Source organism: Podarcis cretensis, assembly GCF_951804945.1.
Source record: "Podarcis cretensis genome assembly, chromosome: 9".
NCBI lineage: Eukaryota > Metazoa > Chordata > Lepidosauria > Squamata > Lacertidae > Podarcis > Podarcis cretensis.
The window spans coordinates 16,568,349-16,591,921 of record NC_137178.1 but is presented as its reverse complement, the minus strand read 5'-3'; the positions used below and the strand labels follow the sequence as shown (position 1 = coordinate 16,591,921).

Here is a 23,573-nt window from a genome sequence, read left to right as displayed (position 1 = left end):
AAGGCTGTTGTGGAATTATCAAAACCGCTTCCACTTCAGTTTTACACCTCAATAGTCCTCGCTTCCTTGGGCAACCATTTCCTGAAGCATAACACAACCCGCAAGTGGAAGCAACCAAGAGCTGGTCATCAAAGAAACATGATTTTAAAGACCATGCTTACCTTTGGGGTCGGCCTGACTCAATCCCAGCTGGTGTGCATTGTTTTTTCCCCATCCGTACACAACTCCGGAAAGGGACAGGGCAAAACTCTGTGACCCGCCGGCAGCCACTTGAGCAAACGGGATGCCATCAAGAGCAGAAATTTGCTGCGGCCCAGCCTGGTACGTGACTTCTTTACCAAGACCAAGCTGGCCGTGAGTGTTCTGCCCCCATGAGAAAACTCTGCCATCTTCATTTGAGGAAGAAAACAGATTACGTATTTACATGACAGCCTCCTCACAATCTGGAAAGACTGGCAAACCTTTCTTCATCAAGGGTACCATTTTCACACCAAGCTGCCTACTGAAGAGCCCCTGGAAACACCAGAGGATTTCAGGGTCTATTCCAGAGCAGCTTTTCCCAACCTTGACAATCCTTCACCTCCCTTTGGGCTAAAGCTGGAGCTGAGATATCTCTGGTCTGTGGGCCTACTAGTCCCATCAAGCCTCCCCACTTGGCCCCACAAAAGGCCATTTCAGCCATGCCAACCCCACCTATACTACATCAGGTTTGGGGCAAGTGAAAATAGGTGCCTGCAACGCCCTATGCAAAGCACTGAGCAAGACAGAAATATGAAAGAGGAGGAAATGGTCACCTGACGTCATTGTGGTGTCAGGTGATTAATAGGTGGGAGGCTCCACCCACCTATCAAGCTCCACCCACAAAGGGTTGGGGCGGTAACCCTTTTGCCCACTAGTCAGGGCCAGTTCTATACTCCGGGACTAAGGCCTGCCTAAGATTCCATTGAAGCCATAGCTCTATTGGTTAGAACATGGTGCTGATAAGTCCAAGGTTGCAGGTTCAAATCCCTGTATGGGACAGCAGGTTAGATTGGATGATTCTCAGGGTCCCTTCCAACTCTACAATTCTATGATTCTATGACATTTTGAGACTCTATTATTACAACCAAGCATTTGAAGCAAATCATAGAAATGGAGCAAAGTTTGAAGTGAATGGTTACCTTTCGCCAGGGCTATTGAGTGATAATTCCCACAAGCAACTTGTATTATTTTGTATTTAGACAAACCATCCACCTTCCTGTAAAAGTCATGGAAAGAAAATTTTAGATTTTACAATTCAGAAAAAAGTATTGAGACAGAATAAATGTATGAAGTCAGTATCCTTAGGGTTATACATTAATTAGGGTTATTTACTAAACATGCCTAAGGGAAGCAGTCTTATTGTGACTGACACTTTTAGAATGGGGGTTTAGGCACTTAAATAGGCTGATGTTGTTTTCTTTTTTTAAAAGAAAAAGGTTGGCCAACTGGCCTGGCAAATAATGGTAAACTATTTTTAAAGCATTAGAAAAAAGACAACCAGCAAATTGCTAATGTGCCGATGACGAAATAAATCATTGCTATTTTAAATCAATGATTATAACTGAATGTTATGCTAAATTTCCAGAAATGCAGATGACTCATTGAAGCAGTCGTTCGCTTTAGCTTTTAAACAGAACACCAGGGTCAGCCCACAGCAGTAATATGTATTCTTAAAGAAAATAACAAGCAAAAGGTAAGAGGGAGAAGTAAAAGCAACTATTACAAAACTGAAACAAAGTTTAAAGGCAGCTGTGCTAAGCAAGCAATCAGCCTGGGAGAGAGGCATTTCCTTCCCCAGGATTTTGACTACAAACAACTTTCTCAGTTTTTTCTTATCTGCAAGAAAGCAAAGCCATATAGTTCGAAACTAGAACCCATGGTTTGCATGCAGAAGGTCCCAGGTTCACAATTCCTAGCATTTCCAGGTAAGGAAAGGTGAGCAGGTTTTGAAGAGGCAAGTACACCCCAGATCTGAGGCAGAGGAGAAAAAACCTCCCAAGGCTGTCAGGAAAAAGCATAGGTGAAAGGAGATTTGAACTCCCCTTTCCCTGGATGAAGTCAGTACAGTTGGACCTTGGAAGTCGAACGGAATCCGTTACGGAAGTCCGTTCGACTTCCAAATCATTCAGAAACCAAGGCACGCCTTCCGAGCTGGACGTTCAGGTTCCAAAGAACGTTTGCAAACCAGAATACTCACTTCCAGGTTTGTGGCGTTTGGGAGCCAAAACATTCGACTCGCAAGGCATTTGTCAACCAAGGTACGGCTGTATTCCCACATTTACAACACAACTCTGTTTTGGCAAGCGCCGAGAGTATTGTTAGCTGCTTACTTTGGAATCAGACGCTCTTTTAATTCTCCAGTGCCCAGCTGTCCAAAAGCTCCAGCTCCCCACGAGAAAACTCTTCCATTGTTGCAAACGGCCAGTGAGTGCTCCTTCCCACAGCTTACGTGGACAATGGTTTGTGTTTCCAGCGCTTGGATTTGCTCTTTCAGAGATGGACACAAAAAAGAATATTCCTTTGTATAGCCAGAGAGGTCATTGACACATTTAAACCATCTAGAAAGGTAAATGGTGATTACTTGGGTTCATGAACTCCCCCATTTGTGAATCAAGATACCCACGGTTTGATCTTGACTTATTTTAGGTGACTATAGCTAGAACAAACCATAGGTCCTCAAGTTTGAAAGCCATAAGTTACAGCAAGAGTGGAGGATTTTGATCTCAAAAAGGGGGAGGGCACGCACCCCAGGCTTGTTTCTATTAATGCTAAACCATGGTTTAACATCTGAACATGCCACTCAATGTGATTTTTAAAAAATGATTAGCAGCCTCATATCTGGTGTTGCTTGGTAATTCTAAGAACACTCCCCCCAAAAAACCCACACACCAGTGCAGTTTTGAAACAAGTGGTTAAAATCAGAGCAGTCTTCAAAGGTTCAGTCTGCCATCTTCAATCAAAATGGCGTCCACTTGCATCCGAATATAGACAAAATCCTGCTCCTTGACTTCAGAAACTATCACGCAAAGCTTAAAATAATGAATTAGCAGGTGTCCAAATGAATAGCAAACAGATGAATAAACAGCTTTCCAAAATATATAAATCTATTATTTCTTGCACAATCTATATAAAGGGCATTTTTGTTGTTGCAAAGAATAGATATGATGGGTCAACTATCCCAAGCACATACCACCCAACTTTTGGGGGATGAGAAAGCAGGACATCCGCACACTCTTTCCGCCAGGCAGATGCGCAATTTGAAAACGGAAACAAAGCAAAAAAATATATAAAAAATTCTAAAAACGTTCTTAAAAAACAATGCCCATGTAAAGCATCTAAAAGCTGTTAAAAACATTGTTCCTTTCAGTGATCTCACAAGTTGGCAGGTTCAGTGAGACAGCAGTTTGGTGCAGGGAAACAAATCATGTAATGGCCCATGGGGTTAAAGAGACCTCATCCACTTCTCTAATGCGTGTGTCAGGAAGGTGAGAAAGCAAACTTGAAACACAGAGGGGGGAAACAACCTTGCTGTGCAGATCTGGTGAGAACAACAACAACAACAATTTATTATTTATACCCCGCCCATCTGGCTGGGTCCCCCCAGCCACTTGGGCTGCTTCCAACAAAACACTAAAATACAATAACCTATTAAACATTAAAAGCTTCCCTAAACAGGGCTGCCTTTAGATGTCTTCTTAAAGTTTGGTAGTTGTTTTTCTCTTTGACATCTGCTGGAAGGGCGTTCCACAGGGTGGGCGCCACTACCGAGAAGGCCCTCTGCTTGGTTCCCTGTAACTTGGCTTCTCACAGCGAGGGAACCTCCAGAAGGCCCTTGGCGCTGGACCTCAGTGTCAGGGCAGAACAATGGAGGTGGAGACGCTCCTTCAGGTATACAGGACCGAGGCCGTTTAGAGCTTTAAAGGTCAACACCAACACTTTGAATTGTGCTCGGAAACGTGCTGGGAGCCAGTGTAGGTCTTTCAAGACCGGTTTTATATGCGGATGCTCCCAGTCACCAGTCTAGCTGCCGCAAACTGGATTAATTGTAGTTTCCGGGTCACTTTCAAAGGTAGCCCCACAAGAGAAAGGGAAATCTTGCTCTTTCTAAGGGATGAGGATGTAACAAAAGAAAGGCAGTGACCAAAAACAAGTAGTTGCATTTGATCCATCCCTTTTCTAAAGGCAGTCTTGGATTAATTACTGCTTCCGCGCTCCTTGTGAAAGCAATATTTTCCAGGAAACTTATTTGCTGAAAAAAGCGTGATGCGAAATGGCAAAGGGTCATCAAGCCTCCACTTGCAGAACCGTCTAGTTTTTTTTCTGGAAGCCTAATTTCAGTTTGGACAAGTGCCCGGAGCAGACAAAAAAACCTCATTATCTCAAATAACAGGGGGACCAGCTGGTGGCAAGAGCGCGCAGAAGAGAGGAAAGGAAACCGAAAGCGTCTTTGCAAAGCGCGCCTCCTCACCAGAGGCTCTTATAAAAGGATGCGAGTCAAGGCTGAGAAGCGGAAACTGAAACTTAAAAGGCGCTCTCAGGTACAGCGGTGACTCATCCCTACGTGGCGGGGAAAGGGCTGAAATATTTTCTCTCGGTGGGCGAGAAGAGGAGCCTCCGACCCCAAACCAGTTTAGAAGCAGCCGAGTGGTGCAGTGGTAAAACTGCTAGCACATTTGCTAAGCAAGGTGGGTTCAAATTGAATGGGGTGAACCAGGGGTTGGAATAAATGGTCTTTGGCGATCCCTTCCGACTCTACCATTCTAGGATTCTATTTAATTTCAAGCCCCCAACCCCGGGGGTGTCCCCTGGTGGGAAGGGAATGGCTTGCGTTTCCCCACAACACCCTTTAGATGTTTGCCATCCTCGCAGGTGTGTGTGTGTGTTTCCAGTCTATAAACAGGAAAAGTTGGAAGGAAGGATCCTTAGGATACAGTATTATACACAAAGAGGGACGAATATCCCAGCTCAACAAAGGGAGGGAAGGAGGGGGAAGCGAAGTTTTTGCCTTCGCCAGGGGACGTCTACTTCATTTTTTTTCATTTTCACCAACAATATTTGCATGCCCGGCCAGGAATGTAATAAAACAAAAGCAAAACATACCAATACACCCCCCCCCCCCAAAATGCAGCATTAAAAATATTCTTTCTGGCTTCTTTGGAAAGGAAGTGCAAAGAGGAAGATGTTCCGTTCACTCGACGGGGCGTGTGATCTCTTAAGATCGGGGCCTCCCCTCCTTCTCTCCCCTTTGTGATGGAAAGAGATTTCCCAAATTTAGAAACTGCGAAGTGAGAAGAGGGTTAGAGATGGTAGAAAAAGACAGGCGCGCGCCCGCCCCCCGACCCTTCGTGTAGTGTCCCTACCTGGCACGTGGGCGCGCCGCTGCCCCGGGGGGAGCCGCCTGCCCAGCTGCCCCTGGGCGTTGTCCCCGCAAGAAGCCACGCTGCCATCGGCCCGAAGCAGCAGCGAGTGCCGCTCCCCGCAGGCCACCAGCACCACCTCCGGCCCGCCGGGGGCTTCGGGGGCCCGACGGAAAGGCAGCGGCTCCGAGACCCCCTCCTCGCCCAGCCCCAGCTGCCCGAAGGAGCCGTCCCCCCAGCAGCACAGCATCGTCGGCATCCTTGCTCCCTCCCGGCTCAACTTCGGTTCCACTTTCCTCCAGCTGGCTGAGCACCTCTTGCGCGCAACTGAGCTCTGGGCCTGAATGGTGGCCAAACCGCTCCGCCTCTCCCAGAGGTCCCTGCCCACAAAAATATTCGGAGGATCGGAATCAGGGAGTGAAGACTAGAATCACAGCATCGTGGAGTTGGAAAGGGACCCACCAGGGTCATCTATTCCAACCCCCTGCGTTGCATCCCTCTCCTTGCTCCTTTTTGCTTGTCACACAGCTCTTAAAACCGCAGGAGGAGGGATAAGAAGACCTTTTTAAAAAATAAATGCAGGTGTTGTGTGTGTGTTTTTCCCCCCCCTGTTGGCAAGCATACTGTATTTTTATCTCTTTCATATTTTTATTATTATTGATACAGCAAGAAAAGAAGAAAGAGAAAACACAAATACCAAATTACACACAGGAATAACCATAGACACATAATTTTCTTAACAAACGATAAAACATAAATTGGTCTTAACACTAAAGACCCAACTCCCCGTCTATTCCATATTTCGATTTCATATTACTTATTGCCAATACACACTTTTATCATAATCAAACTTTTTCTTAATATATCTTAAATCTTATATCTACTTTGCAACTATTACCGAAGATGCTGCATGCTGTATTTTTAAAGCACTGCACACCTTAGGTTGCAGTGCGTCAGCCCCCTGCCAGTGCACTGTAACACTTGTTGCTGCAAGAAGTCACACTAACTGATTTTCAGCCTGTTAGGTAAAGGTAAAGGGACCCCTGACCATTATGTCCAGTCGTGACCGACTCTGGGGTTGCGGTGCTCATCTTGCTTTATTGGCCGAGGGAGCTGGTGTACAGCTTTTGAACTGCTAGGTTGGCAGGAGCAGGGACCGAACAACAGGAGCTCACCCCGTCGCGGGGATTTGAACCGCCGACCTTCTGATCGGCAAGTCCTAGGCTCTGTGGTTTAACCCACAGTGCCACCCACGTCCCTCTTTCAGCCTGTTAGGTGGCTTTTAAATGCACAGGAGCCTTGTAGCAAAGTGGTTGTAATTGAAAACTAATAAAAATTATTTTTTTTAAAAAAAAAAAGCAGCAAAGTGGTGTTTTCAAACTATAACCCCACTGTGCTCTCTGCACCAACTTGTTGGGCAAAAGATTCTTACTTTGCAGGGGGTTGGACGATGACCCCAGGGTCCATTCCAACTCCACAATTCCATTACAGTGCTACCTTGGTTTACAACCATAATCCGTTCTGGAGGTCTGGTTGTAAACCAAAACAGGTTGTAACCCAAGGCACGCTTTCACCAATGGGGCCTCAAAATAGGGGGGGTTGTAATCCCCCCCAAAATGGGTTGTAATCCAAAAAAAGGGACACACACTTCTGGGTTTGATGTGGTTGTAATCCAAAACGGTTGTATTCCAAAGCGGTTGCAAACCAATGTATTCCGTTCTCTGTTACACTCCCGTTTTCTCCTCATTTCCCACCTCATATCTATTAGTCCCCTTTCCCCACATCTCTTAATTTCCCCTGTTCTTCCCACAGTCTTTGTTTTGGCCCTGTTTCTGTCATCATCCCTATCTCTTGCCTTATTTTACCCTTTGCTGGATTTGGCTGCAAATAGCACACTAAGCTTGCACTCCCACTGGAATTCACACAGTGAGGGAGTCTTAGCTGTGGGTGGATCCTGCAGCATAGCTAGCTTTCGCATCTTGCCTGGCTGGCTGCACCTGGCTGGGAAATGAATGCCACCTTAGGGTGGCCAGATAGGGTTGGGGAAAGGGCAGGGCAGGGCAGGGGTCTTGTAAACTTGAATGGCTGTACAGAAGGAATTCAGCAGGAGCAGTTTGTCATGCAAAAGACACTTGATGAAATTCCCTCTTCAGAGGTGCAGGAGACATCATTAATTTTCCATTTGGCTGCAGATGTGCTCCAGTTGGAGAACAGCCTTTACCAAAGGTGTCATGGACTTTGAAGACGCTCGAATTCAGGACCAAAGGGAGAAACGTGCTAAGAGGAAGGCACGCTTGGCAAACCCTCACCGTGATCAACTCCCTTCCACATACCTATGTCCCCACCATGGAAGGACGTGTGGATCCAGAATTGGCCTCCACAGTCACTTACAGACTCACTGTTAAGACTGTGTTCATGGAAGACAATCTTGGCTTTGAGTGATCGCCAAAGAAGAAGAAAGAAGGGTGTAGCTGGGGGGCAGGGAGGGGCAGCTGCCCCCCTAAATAAAAATACATAACAAAGTGAGGTTCTGCCCCCCCCCCCTAATAAAAGGCCTGCCCCCCCCAAAATCCTGGCTATGCCCATGGCAGTATGCCAACATTACTGCCTGGAGGCAGAGGAGAAACAGTGGCGATAGTGTCATAAGTTTGTGGGTGCCTGTAAGGTAAAGGTAAAGGTACCCCTGCCCGTACGGGCCAGTCTTGACAGACTCTGGGGTTGTGCGCCCATCTCACTCAAGAGGCCGGGGGCCAGCGCTGTCCGGAGACACTTCCGGGTCACGTGGCCAGTGTGACATCGCTGCTCTGGCGAGCTAGAGCCGCACACGGAAACGCCGTTTACCTTCCCGCTGGTAAGCGGTCCCTATTTATCTACTTGCACCCGGAGGTGCTTTTGAACTGCTAGGTTGGCAGGCGCTGGGACCGAGCAGCGGGAGCGCACCCCGCCGCAGGGATTCGAACCGCCAACCTTTCGATCAGCAAGCCCTAGGCGCTGAGGCTTTAACCCACAGCGCCACCTGGGTGCCTGTACTCCCCTTCTAATTCCAGGGTGCCAGACATTGGATTTAGCATGTTAAAATATAAGGCGTGTTTAAAAATAAGGCTGGCTGATGAAGTCATCGCCTGGAGGGACGGACCATTGAAAAAGCACAAAGAAATGGCTGATGACCCATTAAGAAGGCCATAAGCAGAGACTCTCTGGGCCAGAAAGCAAATGGGGAAAACCCCTCCCAGAGTTAGCAGAGACAAAAGGACAGAGTTTCAGGAGGGAAGGGCAGAACTGCAGTGGGTGATGAGGTCCTTGGCATCTGTCTGTCTCAAGAGACAATGGAGTGCGCCTCTGGGGGTGAAGTCAAACCGCTGTGTTAGCAGCACCAAAGTGCTGGCACAAAACTAGGTAAGTTCTGGAAGGAGGTGTACAAGGCAGCATCAAACCATTGACTCCCAGTACGTTTCCAAGCACAATTCAAAGTGTTGGTGCTAACTTTTAGAGCCCTAAATGGCCTTGGTCCAGTATATCTGAAGGAGTATGTCCACCCTCATCATTCAGCCAGGACACTGAGCAACACCAAGGGCCTTCTGGTGGTTCCCACACTACGAGAAGTTCTTCTTCTTTGGCAATCACTCGTAGCTGAGTAAGATTGTCTTCCATAAACAAGGTTTTAAAAGTGAGCCCCTAAGTGACTGTGGAGGCTAACTCTGGATCCACACGTCCTTCAACAGTGGGGACATAGCTACAGGGAACCAGGCAGAGGGCCTTCTTAGTAGTGGCACCCACCCTGTGGAATGCCCTTCCATTGGATGTTTACGAGATGAGTAATTATATAACATTTAGGAAACATCTGAAGGCAGCCCTGCATGTTTAGTCGTTTAGTCGTGTCCGACTCTTCGTGACCCCATGGACCAGAGCACGCCAGGCACTCCTGTCTTCCACTGCCTCCCACAGTTTGGTCAGACTCATGTTTGTAGCTTCGAGAACACCATCCAACCATCTCGTCCTCTGTCGTCCCCTTCTCCTTGTGCCCTCCATCTTTCCCAACATCAGGGTCTTTTCCAGGGAGTCTTCTCTTCTCATGAGGTGGCCAAAGTATTGGAGCCTCAGCTTCACGATCTGTCCCTGCATAGGGAAGCTTTTTAAGGTTTCATGTTCTACTATGGTTTTATATATGCTGGAAGCAGCCCAGAGTGGCTGGGGCAGCCAAGTCAGATTGGCGGGGTATGAATGAATGAATGAATGAATGAATATTATTCTCCTGAAGATGCCATGGACTAAAGCAGGGACTTTTGGCGTGTAGAGTAGGTGAGACGCAACATGAGAGAGCCTCTATTCTGTTCAGGACTGGCTGAGGCAAAAGACTAGGTTACAACCCCTCACGCCAATTCAGATGCCAACCAAACCAGCCGCTGAACCTTCTTCAACATTTGAGATGGGGCTGGATCCTCCATCCCATCCAATGGCAGCAGGCTAGTTCGGGGTGCTGAGGGCTGGCAGCGTGGCACATTTGTGGCTCTGTCACCCAACAAAGTGAAATGCCTAGCAGATTCAGCTGCCTAGTGTTATGAGAAAAAAGTGCTCCTGTTTCCTTATGGGGTACCCAAGAGCCCATATAGAGTCCTCTTTTTTGGTTCTCTATCGGTAGGAAAAAATAACAGAGGCAAAGCAGCTAGTAAGCCTGATCTTTATTAACTGTTGCAATAGGGTGCTCCCCTCACACGCAGGAGGGAGGAGGAACCCAGAACAAAGGTGTGCCCGCCCTTATATATACTTTTTAAATTGCCCATTCTCACACACCAGACCATCCCCAGAAACATCATATATACATCACAGAAGGGGTGTATCCCAGGACCACCTCCCCCCAATACATCATACATACATCACAGGGGGCAGTCTAAAACAGCATCCTGAGTGTGTTGTTTATCTCCTGTCTGCCATTTCCTGATTGCATTATCTGGGTTTTGGCCACTCTTTTGTCATTGTTTAGGTGTTTAGTCATTTAGTCGTTTAGTCATGTCCGACTCTTCATGACCCCATGGACCAGAGCACGCCAGGCACTCCTGTCTTCCACTGTCTCCCGCAGTTTGGTCAAACTCATGTTGGTAGCTTTGAGAACACTGTCCAACCATCTCGTCCTCTGTCGTCCCCTTCTCCTTATGCCCTCCATCTTTCCCAACATCAGGGTCTTTTCCAGGGAATCTTCTCTTCTCATGAGGTGGCCAAAGTATTGGAGCCTCAGCTTCAGGATCTGTCCTTCCAGTGAGCACTCAGGGCTGATTTCCTTCAGAATGGAGAGGTTTGATCTTCTTGCAGTCCATGGGACTCTCAAGAGTCTCCTCCAGCAGCATAATTCAGAATCTTTTGTCATTATAACTACTTAATTCCTGATCCAGGTCACAGGCTCAGCCTATTCACACCTTAAATGTGCCCTTACCTTAAGGCAGGATTTGTGAGCACAGAGACAATGGGGAGATTTCCTATTTCCTTCGACCTTGCAGACAAATATTTGAGGTCATTTTGGGAGAGAGAAAATGGTTTCAGGACTTTTCTGTGGGTTTCAGACATGTGGTTTACATATCTGTATGTGTTTGATTGGTACATTTATGAACATCTATTATATATATATAAGATCTTAAAATTCTTATAATACTAGAAGCCACAAGCTGAAGCAGAATCAGGGCCTGCCTAATGGAAGGGAAAGTCCTGATCCTAACCTTAGACTCAGGCAGGGTTGTTTTTGTCACTGCACAGTATTTAATGGTGCATTGCTCCAGCAGAGGGCAGTGCACACCCAAAATATTTCAACGTGGTGAAAGTCTTACAACAAATTCAGCTACAATATTTGCACATTGTAATGCAAGTCATTGAGTTAGAATGGTTCCACTGAGTTCAAGTTGAATGCAAATGCATACTGAATTGTGGCTATAATCCTGGAGCACTAAAAAAAGAGTTAAGCCAACTGAACTCAGTGGAATTTACTTCCGAGTAAACGTGCCTGCTAGTGGGCTGCACATCTTCATCCTCACGTAACTTAAGATGTGCATCACTTGTTTCCATCTTGCAGAAGGGAAATTGGGCTGAGAGAGTTCTTGTGTTAGCAGGTGAGAAGGGAATCTTGACTGATGAAGTCATGGATGCTTTAGCTGAAATTCCTGCATTGTGTGAACAGCACCTATCACACACAGAGACGCATAGGCCACCACCAACTCTACACCTGATGCTCTCACACTGCTGGTTTTTTAAAAGCTGCATACACATGACGTTAGCCACGATCCACATTGTTTCTGTACTTTCTTGAGAAACATTGCTATCTGATGTATTTTATCCTCAAACCAGCTTCAGTCCTACTAGAAAACTTAAGACCACCTGTTTCTCAAAAGCCCCCTACTTATGAAAATGTTGTTACGAGTTATCTGTGGTAGTTTTTGTTATGCAAATGGTGACACCGTACCCTCCAATATGTCCTAGCACAAAACTGAGACACGCTGCTGTGCAAGTCATGTGGTCCACGCATTTTTGGACACCATGCTCTCACGCGAGAACACAGCCCCCTAAAATGGGGTGTCCTGGATAGTTGGTGGGTAGGTTCCACCCTCGGTGCTAATTTTCTAGAAAAAGAGGTGGCAGAACTCTCCACAAATGCCATCCTCGTTCTCTTATCATGGCAATAATGGCCACTTGAGAGGTGCCGGAACTGAGTTCCAGTGAGTTCTGGCTGGGAGAAAAAAGCCCCGATTAAACTCCATAGGATTTACTTTTGAGGAGACTTTTTTTTAAGATTGCACTGTCAGGTAATTTATTTCCTGTAACCCCATCCTGAATAAGGTAACTCAGAAGTAAATCCCATCAAATATAATTCTCTTTACTTCCAGGCAAGTATGCCTGGGAACGCAGCCACTTATGTGTATTTTGAAACCGAGGCAGGCTTTATTTTCGTCAGCGTGTACAACCCTAAACTTTCATACCATTGACTTGGTGGGCTAAAAGCTTATGTCATTTGAGCTGCTGGTTTAATTTTTGCTTGTTTGCTTGGGTTTTTTTTGTTTTGCAGGGGAGTGTTGCTCTCTTTCCCAGGGACACTATTTCATTACTGATGAAACATCCCTTCAGATATGCAGATGGTAAAAATAAACTTCCAATTAACCACCTAGAAAGAATCCTAGAAGGTTTGTGAGAGGGGAATTGATGGTATCATGTTTCGCACCCCTAATATCTTTACGTGGTTGACATGTGTCCTTCAGCTCCTACTTGTGTTACAAGAATAAAAACTGCTCCTTTCCCCTTATAGGGTACCCCAAAGCCCATACAAAGTCCTTTTTTTAGGTTCTCTTATCGGTAGGAGAAAATAACAGAGGCAAACCAGAGAATATTGAGAAGCAAAGCAGCTAGTAAGCCTGATCTTTATTAAAGCTGTTGCAACAGGGTACTCCCTTCACACACAGGAGGGGGGGGGAGGGACCACGAGCACAGGCGTGCAAGCCCTTATATAGACATTTGAAATTGCCTACCCTGGAGAACAAGACCACCCCCCAGAAACATCATACATACATCACAGAAGGGGTGTAGCCCCAAACCACCGCCTAGGTACATCATACCAACATCACAGAAATGGTGGTCTACAACAAAAATCTGAGTGCATTGTTTTTATCATGTCTGCCAGGTTACCTGTTAATTGTCACTTGACTGGATTACCTGGGAAGACTGGCCATTCTTTTGTTATGATAACTACTGGGCTCACACCCTATTCATATCTTAAACCTGCCCTTAAGACAGGATTTGTGAGCAAAGAGACAATGGGGAGATTTCCCATTTCCTTTGACCTTGCAGAGAAATATTTGAGGTCATTTTGGGAGAGAGAAAATGGTTTCAGGAGTTTTCTGTGGGTTTCAGACATGCAGTTTACATATTTGTATGTGTTTGATTGGTACATTTATGAACATCTAATATATATGGACCCTTAAAAAACATGGACCATAAAGAAGGCTGATTGCTGAAGAATTGATGCTTTCGAATTATGCTGCTGGAGGAGACTCTTGAGAGTCCCATGGACTACAAGAAGATCAAACCTATCCATTCTGAAGGATATCAGCCCTGAGTGCTCACTGGAAGGACAGATCCTGAAGTTGAGGCTCCAATACTTTGGCCACCTCATGAGAAGAGAAGACTCCCTGGAAAAGACCCTGATGTTGGGAAAGATGGAGGGCACAAGGAGAAGGGGACGACAGAGGACGAGATGGTTGGACAGTGTTCTCGAAGCTACCAGCATGAGTTTGACCAAACTGCGGGAGGCAGTGGAAGACAGGAGTGCCTGGCGTGCTCTGGTCCATGGGGTCACGAAGAGTCGGACATGACTAAATGACTAAACAACAACAACATATATGACCTTAAAATTATTATAACACTTGCCTTGTTGGAGAATAGAGGGGAGGGGTGACTCCATGTAGAAACTACACTACCGACACAAAAGTGAAATGTATATTTGTTGCTCTAGCCACCTTTGCTTCTGTGCCACTCAGCCTAGGCACATGGGCCTCAGAAGGTCACTCAGAAGGGTTAAAAGAAAAAGCTCCCCTTCCCCAGTTTACAGCATACCAAGACCCTCATCTATGCATGCCACTACCAACATCTCACCCTCTTGCTGTTTGTAGCATGTCCAGCACCTGTTACTGACGCCACTTGCAAATTTATTGCGTATTCCCTCCCTGTCTCGTTCTTGTTGGCTGGAGTCAGTTATATGAAGGGTTATATGTGGACTGGGTCCTCCTCTGTGGCGATGTAATTTCAGCTTCGGGCTACGCTTCACTCATGAGGCACTGTGACAGCAAGGAACATGGACCTGAAGATTCCACAGTGACAGCAGATTCCATAGTTTAACTCCGCGTTGTGCAAAGTACTTTCTCTCTCCTGAGCCTAGTGGCATTCAGCTTCATGGAGAGACCTGTAGCTGTATTATGTTATAAGAGAAGCAGGAAAAATAATTATTCTTTGCTTTCAATTCATATATGACCAGAGATTTAATTAAGGGGGAGGGAGTGTGGTGTGCTGGTAGTCAGAAAAGCTCCCTGTTGCAATTAGACCTTCTCTCCCTCCCTCTCGGGACGCGGTGGTGCTGTGGGTTAAACCATAGAGCCTAGGGCTTGCCAATCAGAAGGTCGGCGGTTTGAATCCCCACGACGGGGTGAGCTCCCGTTGCTCAGTCCCTGCTCCTGCCAACCTAGCAGTTCAAAAGCACGTCAAAGTGCAAGTAGATAAATAGGTACCGCTCTGGCGGGAAGGAAAACGGCGTTTCCGTGCGCTGCTCTGGTTAACCAGAAGCGGCTTAGTCATGCTGGCCACATGGCCCGGAAGCTGTCTGCGGACAAACGCCAGCTCCCTCGGCCAATAAAGCGAGATGAGCGCCGCAACCCCAGAGTCGTCCACGACTGGACCTAACGGTCGGGGGTCCCTTTACCTCTCCCTCTCCCTCTCTGTATGTAAAATCAATGTGTGATCTCCACAGACAGGCCCAGCGAGGGACTTGGGTTGTCAGGGTCTGGCTGGATGAGGAGGAGGGGTGGGAAGCACCAGCCAGGGAGCCCCCAAGTTGCTAAGGTGTTTGGGCAGTGCCTTGTACACCTCCTTATGGGAACTGCTGCAGCCAAGCTGGTGCCAAACATATAGCTCTGCTTTCCTTTGGACCTGTTGCAGGAATTTATGTATAGGTTGGGGGGGTTGCCCCTCCAGCAGATATCATGCACATGCAGCCCACTACCAAAATCAGCACAATCACTTTTGTGATTTGTCCCCACAAAACACTTCATCGCAGTTTCTTTCTATCTATTCAAAGGGCTTCTGCTGCACAATACCAAATGTAACAATTCACTGATAAATGTACTGGCTCACTGGGAAAACTTCAGAAATTGATACAGACATGTGAGCTCAGCTACTCAGCAGCCCCTCTGCCTGAGTGGATAATTCCTGGCATCCTGATACCTGAGTGTCAGACAGGTAGACATTCCATAAATAACAAACCCAGATGTAGACAAAAGGGTGTGATTAACTTGCCTGGGAAACAGGGAAATGTAAATATCTTTTTTGTTACATTTGATGGGTGTTTGGTGGAGGGCAAGGGGAACCATGGGGCAGGGTCCAGGATGCTCAGATTACTGCCACCAGACCTCCCCTTTCATGATGTAACCATGATGTATTAGTGATGTAGTTTGGGGGCTGTAACATGGGGATTAGCTGCTAATAAAAGTTTGGGTTTTCTTTTGTTCCGGGCTTCCATCTTGTTCCACCATGGCAGGTGGGAGTCCAGTCGCGACAGTCTTCAATAAAGACCAAGCCTACTGGCTGCTGTTTTGCTCTGGTATTTCTGGCTGGTGTCCTTGTTTTTTGTCCAAGGGAACCCTCAGATTTCTCCGTTAACAGTCCACATCGGCAATAACCAAGATGGGGGCTTTTCGTCTGGGAAACCCAGGACCTCCATAAACACTGCCTGGACTTGCACCCTGGGAAGGTCACTTTGCTGCTGCTTATGCACACTGCATTGTCTCTTGAGACAGACGGATGCCAACAAGCTGTTTAGGAGCTTTAAACACCAATGTAAAGGTAAAGGAACCCCTGACCGATAGGTCCAGTAGTGACCGACTCTGGGGTTGCAGTGTTCATCTCGCTTTATTGGCTGAGGCAGCCGGCATACAGCTTCCGGGTCATGTGGCCAGCATGACTAAGCCGCTTCTGGCGAACCAGAGCAGCGCACGGAAACACCGTTTACTGTGGGAGTCATAAAGCCAAGGCAGAGGCTTGTAAATACCGCAGGGTGCCCCCTGACCTCGGCTGACCAGCACTCTGTGCCTTACAATGTATTAGGATGTATTGACCTTAAATGGAGTTGTGTTTCCTCTGGGCAGTGTTTCCTTATATGGTGATGGGAGTGTAAAGCCATTACTAGGAGGTAACGTGAGACACTGGCAGACCAGCCATGCAGGCAGAGAGGGGAACAAAGGAGAATAAAATCGGAGGAGAGTAGCCGAAGGAGCTGCTTTTACCATCCATGAAAATACTCGCTGCCTCTTTGTGTCTTTTTTCTATGCTAAGCACCATCTAATGACGGCAGGACTCCGTCAGTTTACCTTCCTGCCTATTTATCTACTTGCACTTTAACGTGCTTTTGAACTGCTAGGTTGGCAGGAGCAGGGACTGAGCAACGGGAGCTCACCCCGTTGTGGGGATTCAAACCGCTGACGTTCTGATCGGCAAGTCCTAGGCTCTGTGGTTTAACCCACAGCGCCACCTGCATCCCCAAAACAGTAATGTAAGCACCTTGAATTGGGCCTGGAAACGAAGTGGCAGCCAGCAACAGCTGTTTTAAAAGAGAAGTTGTGTGGAGTTCTGAATTTAACCTCAGTCTGTAATCTCTAGTGCTGCATTTTGGATTAGCTTAAATTTCCAACCCAGAGTCTTTACATAAACACTGCCTTATCTTTATTAGCAAAGAATGAGGCGGTTTCAACATGACATGTCAGTGAGTCATCCACAGTTGCTAGAGATTACGAGCAATTTAAGCTTTCACTGACAGAAAGACATGAGGAATGTAAACTCTCTTTTCCTCCTCAGTTGCTAATGTTTAGCCTTTAAATCATATATTTACTGTTGCTCTATTGTAAGAGGTGTGGAGAGATCGCGGAACAGTTTGAGACACAACCTTCCATGCTCTGATTTTCAGTAAACAGGAATGCTTTGAATCTATGCAAAACCAAAACAACCTTCTTATGCATGCTAAACAACTCTCTATAGAAAAAGACATTCTGTATGGAATTAAGGGAAATAAGCACACATTTCTAGAAGACACAAACTGTATTATCTGCTTTGTTGGTGCAATTTTCAGCAGCGGTTAAGGAGAGAGGAAAGACTTTGTCATTGGGTAAATAACTGGCCAATAGCAATCCATGCCAGTTGCTACACCCATTCTGTGCTCTAATATTCTATTTTCAGAAGAAAGGAGGCAATTATCTGTGTGAAGCAGAGTCCAGTAGGTACTGATGGGTATTTAAAAAACAGACAAACAAGGACACCTATTTGCCTTCCTTTGCCCGGAGTATAATAAACATCACAATCTGGGCTGAAACCACGCAGTATCAAAGAGGGATGTAAGTGTTAACTGCATATTGGACAGGAGCCTGGAGTTCAGCTTCCTTCTCTAAGGCTGAGAACTTGCGCCAAACAGCTTTCTAAAGGAATTTGCTAAGGAGATATGCATGTTAAGTAAGAGATAACCAGAAGAGCTTAGCGTTCTCTGCTATTGCTTTTTAAAAATTCATTAAAAAAAAAAAATCTTCTTGGGCAGCATTCTTTGGCTTAGAAAATAAATCCACAGTGTCCTCAATCATTAAATTGCTTACTGCACAGAAACTTATTACTTTTTTGTCCTGCCTGATCGTCAAACATTGGAAACTTGTTGCCTTTGGCATGTTGTTGTGAGGCATCTATTCATAAGCCTGAATTTTTATTAAAGCTTATATGTTTAATCAGGGCTTGTATTTTAAAAATGAGCTTAAAGATCTTCAAATGTTTTATGCCAGGCAGAAGACCAGCTGCCTAGAAAAACCTTGGCAAGATGTTTTTCTCCTAGACAAGGGGCCCCCCTGATTTATAGCAGAAAACAATTCTCAAAGTCGTAAAAAGGGAATTACAGGCTGAGAGCCAAGGTTACACTGACCCTACAAATTAAGGGTGGATAAATAGTAAAATGAGCCATATCTTCTTCCTAAGGTTAAAAAGGTCAAGAGCAGTGAAAAAGCAACTGGTCTGGCTGGCAGAAACAGAGCATTTTTGGGAAGTCTTTTCTAAAGCTGTTTCTTTCTTAAACTAAGATCCTTTTAAGATTTCTTTTCCTTTTAAAAGGTTATTTATGTATTAAATATATTAGTTTAAATATAATTATGCAAAGGATTTAAGAAATGCTAGATTCTTATTTCATATAGTTGTAAGAGTTGTAACTATCCTGAAATTAAGTCAGCCACCAGCCAACCTCCTGCCAGACAGGAGACGCCATCGAGCACTCCTGATATATGGTTGTCAGGCCTTTTGTTTAGAAACCTTCAAATGAAGGAGATCTCTCAATGTTGATGTGAACTCAAAATCCTTGACATATGTTTAAGATAAAAATTCAAGATTAATCATCTGTTTTGGAAGGCAATAGGGCAAGGAGGGCAAGAGGTGAGCTGGTAATTAAGATTCCTTGTTGAGACACATGTAAGATATATTACTACTTATTTGTCATTTATAGATAGAAGAATATATAGCTTTTTGATTTCCATAAAAGGACAGAAGGAAATGGGTGTATCTTTTGTGATTGGTTCTAGCAAATAGCCAATAGGAATTTCAACCAGGCTGATTGGACAGAGGCAGCCACAGGAGGAGCAAGGGGGCTGGATTAAGGAAATATAAGTGCTGGCCAGAATGGCAAGAGGCCAGGCCAGAGCTTGGTAACCATATACCACTGTGCCTCATATTTATTTGTCTGACAAATAAATTACTATTTTAATTTCTCTATTGCTGCGTTGAATATTTCATTCCAGCTAAGCGTTAACCACAAGCAGGGTGCTACAGTTGGACTCTAATTCCCATCAGCTGCAGCCAGCATGGCCAGTGGTGAAGGATGATGGGAGTTGTACTCTGGAAAACAAGCAGAGGTTTCCCACCCTCCCATAGTCCATGGGAAATCAAAGCGCAAACGCTAAAGGATAACTGGTACAGGTTTCTTCCAGGGCCGGCCCAACCATGAGGCAAGGTGAGGGGACTGCCTTAGGCGGCAGGATTTGCAGGGACAGCAGATCCCAATGTAGATCTTTACCCCGCCCCCTTATTCCTGATGTAGATTTTCACTCAAACCTTCTTCCCTGTTGAGGAGGTGGCCACATTTTGCTTTTTACTTCGCGCACCAGAGTGTCTTGGGCCAGCCCTAGCTTAAAGCTAAGAAGGTGTTGGTTTGCTGAATCTGGACTGAATTCAGCCTTCTCACAGGTGTTGGGAACTTAACTGGTTTATTAACAGGTTTTTATTCCATTCCAGGGCAGGACTCTTTAATATATGTCTGCCACAGCTTTTCTCCTAGGTTAGAGGTTCCCATGGTCCATGGATCACCCGTGGTCTGTGAGCTTCATGCAGGTGGTCCAGGGCATGTGTATGAATTTGGGGTTGAAGGTGGGAGGCTATGCATCCATTGCATTAAACATCCTTATTGATTTTTAACTCTATTTTTATTGCATCTTTCATTTCTTACGTTCTGTTTTATTGCATTACAGTTTGAAATCTATGCAATTTAAATTGCAATGCAATAAAATAAAATGCATAAGAAACAAACAAAGCAAAAGGGCACAGTTAAAAATCATACAGATCTCGAAAAGCACAATACAATTGTTACAGCAGGTCGGGTGGAAACATCATTAAGTGGTCTGCCAAGAACCTGAGCAATTTTCCAGTGTGCCATGGAACAAAAAGTATGGGAAACATTGAGATAGGCCCTGGGAAGACTGTGAAAGAGGAGTTGGAGTTATTTGGGAATGGTGCACAGGATTTCACTGTGCCTGAGTGTATGTGGCCAATACACACAATACACATGGCCAGTTTCCCATAAACCCTATATGTACTGTCCTAAATTCTGTGGAAGCAGGGATACATACATGTAGCCTTTTGGAGTAACATCAACCTCTTTTCTTCTTACAGATCATTACTGCAGCTTCAACACTTCTTTGCATTTCTGCTTCAAGATCAGAGAAAAAAATCCCATGGAAACATATCATGTTACAGAACTGGGTTGTTGTTGTTTAGTCATTTAGTCGTGTCTGACTCTTCGTGACCCCATGGACCAGAGCACGCCAGGCACTCCAGTCTTCCACTGCCTCCCGCAGTTTGGTCAAACTCATGTTCGTAGCATCGAGAACATTATCCAGCCATCTTGTCCTCTGTCGTCCCCTTCTCCTTGTGCCCACCATCTTTCCCAACATCAGGGTCTTTTCCAGGGAGTCTTCTCTTCTCATGAGGTGGCCAAAGTATTGGAGCCTCAGCTTCAGGATATGTCCTTCCAGTGAGCACTCAGGGCTGATTTCCTTCAGAATGGAGAGGTTTGATCTTCTTGCAGTCCATGGGACTCTCAAGAGTCTTCTCCAGCACCATAATTCAAAAGCATCAATTCTTCAGCGATCAGCCTTCTTTATGGTCCAGCTTTCACTTCCATACATCACTACCGGGAAAACCATGGCTTTAACTATAAAGACCTTTGTTGGCAAGGTGATGTCTCTACTTTTTAAAATGTTTTCTAGGTTTGTCATCGCTTTTCTCCAAAGAAGCAGGCGTCTTTTAATTTCGTGGCTGCTGTCACCATCTGCAGTGATCATGGAGCCCAAGAAAGTAAAATCTCTCGCTACCTCCATTTCTTCCCCTTCTATTTGCCAGGAGGTGATGGGACCAGGTGGGAGAGCCAAGCAAATAAGGAACAGAATGAATGGAAAACAGAGCAGTGCCGTTTCTATGGTAGTTTAAGAGATTAACCCCTAGAACATTGCTATGCAGTCCTCACTTTCACAAGCAACAAGAGGTTTCCTTTGGCTTACAGTGGACTGGAGATTTAAGTGCCTAGGTAATATTTGCTTGTTTTTTAAAAAATATATATACAAGGAGGCTGTAAGAAGAAGCAAACGACACTCCTCCACAGCAGCCAATCTGCTCTCATGTGCTTTAACTTTGTCAACTTAGACCTGTCTTCAAAACTGCTTGCATAATCTGCTGAAGAAGAAGAAGAGTTTGGATTTGATATCTCACTTTATCACTACCTGAAGGAGTCTCAAAGCGGCTAACAATCTCCTTTCCCTTCCTCCCCAACAACAAACACTCTGTGAGGTGAGTGGGGCTAAGAGACTTCAGAGAAGTGTGACTGGCCCAAGGTCACCCAGCAGCTGCATGTGGAGGAGCGGAGACGCGAACCTGGTTCCCCAGATTGCAAGACTACCGCTCTTAACCACTACACCACACTGGCTGAGCACTAGTCACAACCCTCTGTATTTGCAGGAAACATCCACAGCCATGAAGCTTAAGGAACACTTAATTTCTGCCTCTAGGGTCACAAAAGTCTGTAAACATAACCATTGATAGACCAGCTCGCAGTAACCAGGACAGCAAACATACCAATGTGTTGCTACTTGCTTGCATTTCAGTGGCAAGATCAGAGCAGTATTGCATCAGGCCCTGTCTAAAATGACACATAATTCGCACCTTGTGGAGACTGGAAACTGAATGTAGAAAATCTCCATTTTCCCAGGGAGTGTAAGGAGTTCCTGAAATGGGTTTGCAGCGTTCAGGGAAGACCCAGCTGAGGAAAAAGCAAATTCCTTGCCAGGGATCATTAAGAAAGTAACTGAAAACTAGTGATATTATAATGACTTTTAAGTGTATTATGTGACCCCATTTGGAATACTATACAGTTGTGGTTGCTCCACCTCTTAAAAAGAGTAGTGTGGAGTTTGAAAAGTTTCAGAAAAGGAAAACCAAAATGATCAAGGGAGGGAGAACTCCCATATGAGGAAAAGGTTTGCATTTGGCATTTGAGCTCCTGGGCCGAATGTTGGAAGATTCAGGACAAAAGAAAGTACAGTCGTACCTCGGAAGCTGGACAGAATCCATTCCAGAAGTCTGTTCGACTTCCAAAACGTTTCAAAACCAAGGCACGGCTTCTGACTGGCTGCAGGAAGCTCCTGCAGCCAATCGGAACCCGCAGAACGCACATCGGACGTTCAGGTTCCAAAGAATGTTCACAAACCGGAACACTCACTCCTGGGTTTGCAGCGTTCAGGAGCCAAAACGTTCGAGTCGCAAGGCGCTCGACTTCTGAGGTACGACTGTACTTCATACAGTGCACAGTATAACTGCACTCCCCACACTTATGCCCCCTGGCAACTGATATTCAGAGGGCTACTGACTCCAATACTGGAGATAGGATGCAGCCATAATGACTCGCAGCCATTGATAGCCTTATCCTTCATCACTTTATCTAATCCCCTATAAATTTATCTAATCTCCTTTTAAAGTCCAAGTTGGTGGCCATGACTACATCTTGTGCTACTGAAGTCCAAAGTTTAATTAAGTGCTGTGTGAAGAAATACTTTATTTCATCCATTCTTAATTCTTCCAACATTCAGGTTATCTGGATGATGCCTGGGCTTCTAGCATTATCCCTAAAGGAGAAAAAACAAGTGCTGTATTTTTTCTCAACCTCATGCACAATATTACACCCCCCCCTCCTTATTTGCTTTATTTCTAGACGGAAAAGGAATTGTTCCAGGCGCCTAATAATAACAATAACAACAATTTATTTATACCCTGCCCATCTGGCTGGGTTGATCATTGTGGTTGCTCTTTTCTGAACCTTTTAAAAGTTCTACAGTATCCCTCTTGGGGTGCTGCCATCAGAACTGTACACACAGTGTTATTCCAAGTGTGTTCATGCTGTTGGAGAAATTTAAAAGGACGTTCCTAGACTTGAGGTTACCAACACAGAAACCCAAAAGGAAAGGAAGCAGGCTTCAAGTGAAAAGATAGGCCTTTACTGAAATACAAATACAGGCTCAAAAATAAGGAGGCTGCTAAGAACCACATCCAAAGCAATGTTTTTTATACACTTCCAAACGCGTCATTTCATTTCACCGAAGGATCACACAGCAACCTCATGTCAAATAGTTGCAACCCACGCCACAGAGCCGTAAAGGAAAAGCTTGCCAATTATCCATCCTGCGGATCAAAACTGGGTTGCTGTTTCCCCCTGTCCTGCTGCTCAGCTGCCAAGCGCAGCAGGCTCGCCGCTTCTGCGATGCTCACACGGGGGAACGTTTCTAGCCCAAAGAAAGCCGTTTGCACAGCCGGCTTCTGGCCAGGATTTGCAAGCGAGCGCTTTAACCCTCCACCCCACCTTGCACCCCTCCTAAGTGTAATGCAAATAAATATCAGGGAAGAGAGGGAGAAAGCCGCCCAGCGCGCAAATGTAAGCGCTGCTACTATTGGCCCGTGCAGAGGGCGGGGAGGACCGGTGTCATTTCGCCGCGTTGCATCACGCGCCCCCGGGCCTCGAGCAAAGGAGCCCGCCCACTCCGAGGCGAATTTGGCCGGCAAAGGGAGGGAAGGAAGGAGGCTCGCTCGGCTCCGCGGCTTCGATTGGCTCCGGGAGGC

The 23,573-nt window shown here is 45.8% G+C and overlaps 1 protein-coding gene across 2 annotated transcripts in view; it reads right to left on the bottom strand.

Moving 5' to 3' along the window:
* The window catches only part of LOC307224178 (putative E3 ubiquitin-protein ligase HERC6), a 28,453-nt gene extending 22,727 nt beyond the window's left edge, over positions 1 to 5,726 (bottom strand). Inside the window, exons 1-4 of one of the 2 annotated variants that reach the window (XR_013842447.1) lie at positions 5,382 to 5,726; positions 2,352 to 2,508; positions 1,161 to 1,237; positions 162 to 389 (exon numbers count right to left, since the gene is read on the bottom strand). Coding sequence is in view for 1 of the 2 variants with exons in the window: in XM_079990755.1 (XP_079846881.1) it covers positions 162 to 389; positions 1,161 to 1,237; positions 2,352 to 2,508; positions 5,382 to 5,637 (718 nt within the window). In the remaining variant the exon portion in view is untranslated. The remainder of the gene's footprint in view (positions 1 to 161; positions 390 to 1,160; positions 1,238 to 2,351; positions 2,509 to 5,381) is intronic. The other variant, XM_079990755.1, reaches the window with a different exon arrangement.
* Between the last annotated feature and the right edge of the window lie 17,847 nt (positions 5,727 to 23,573).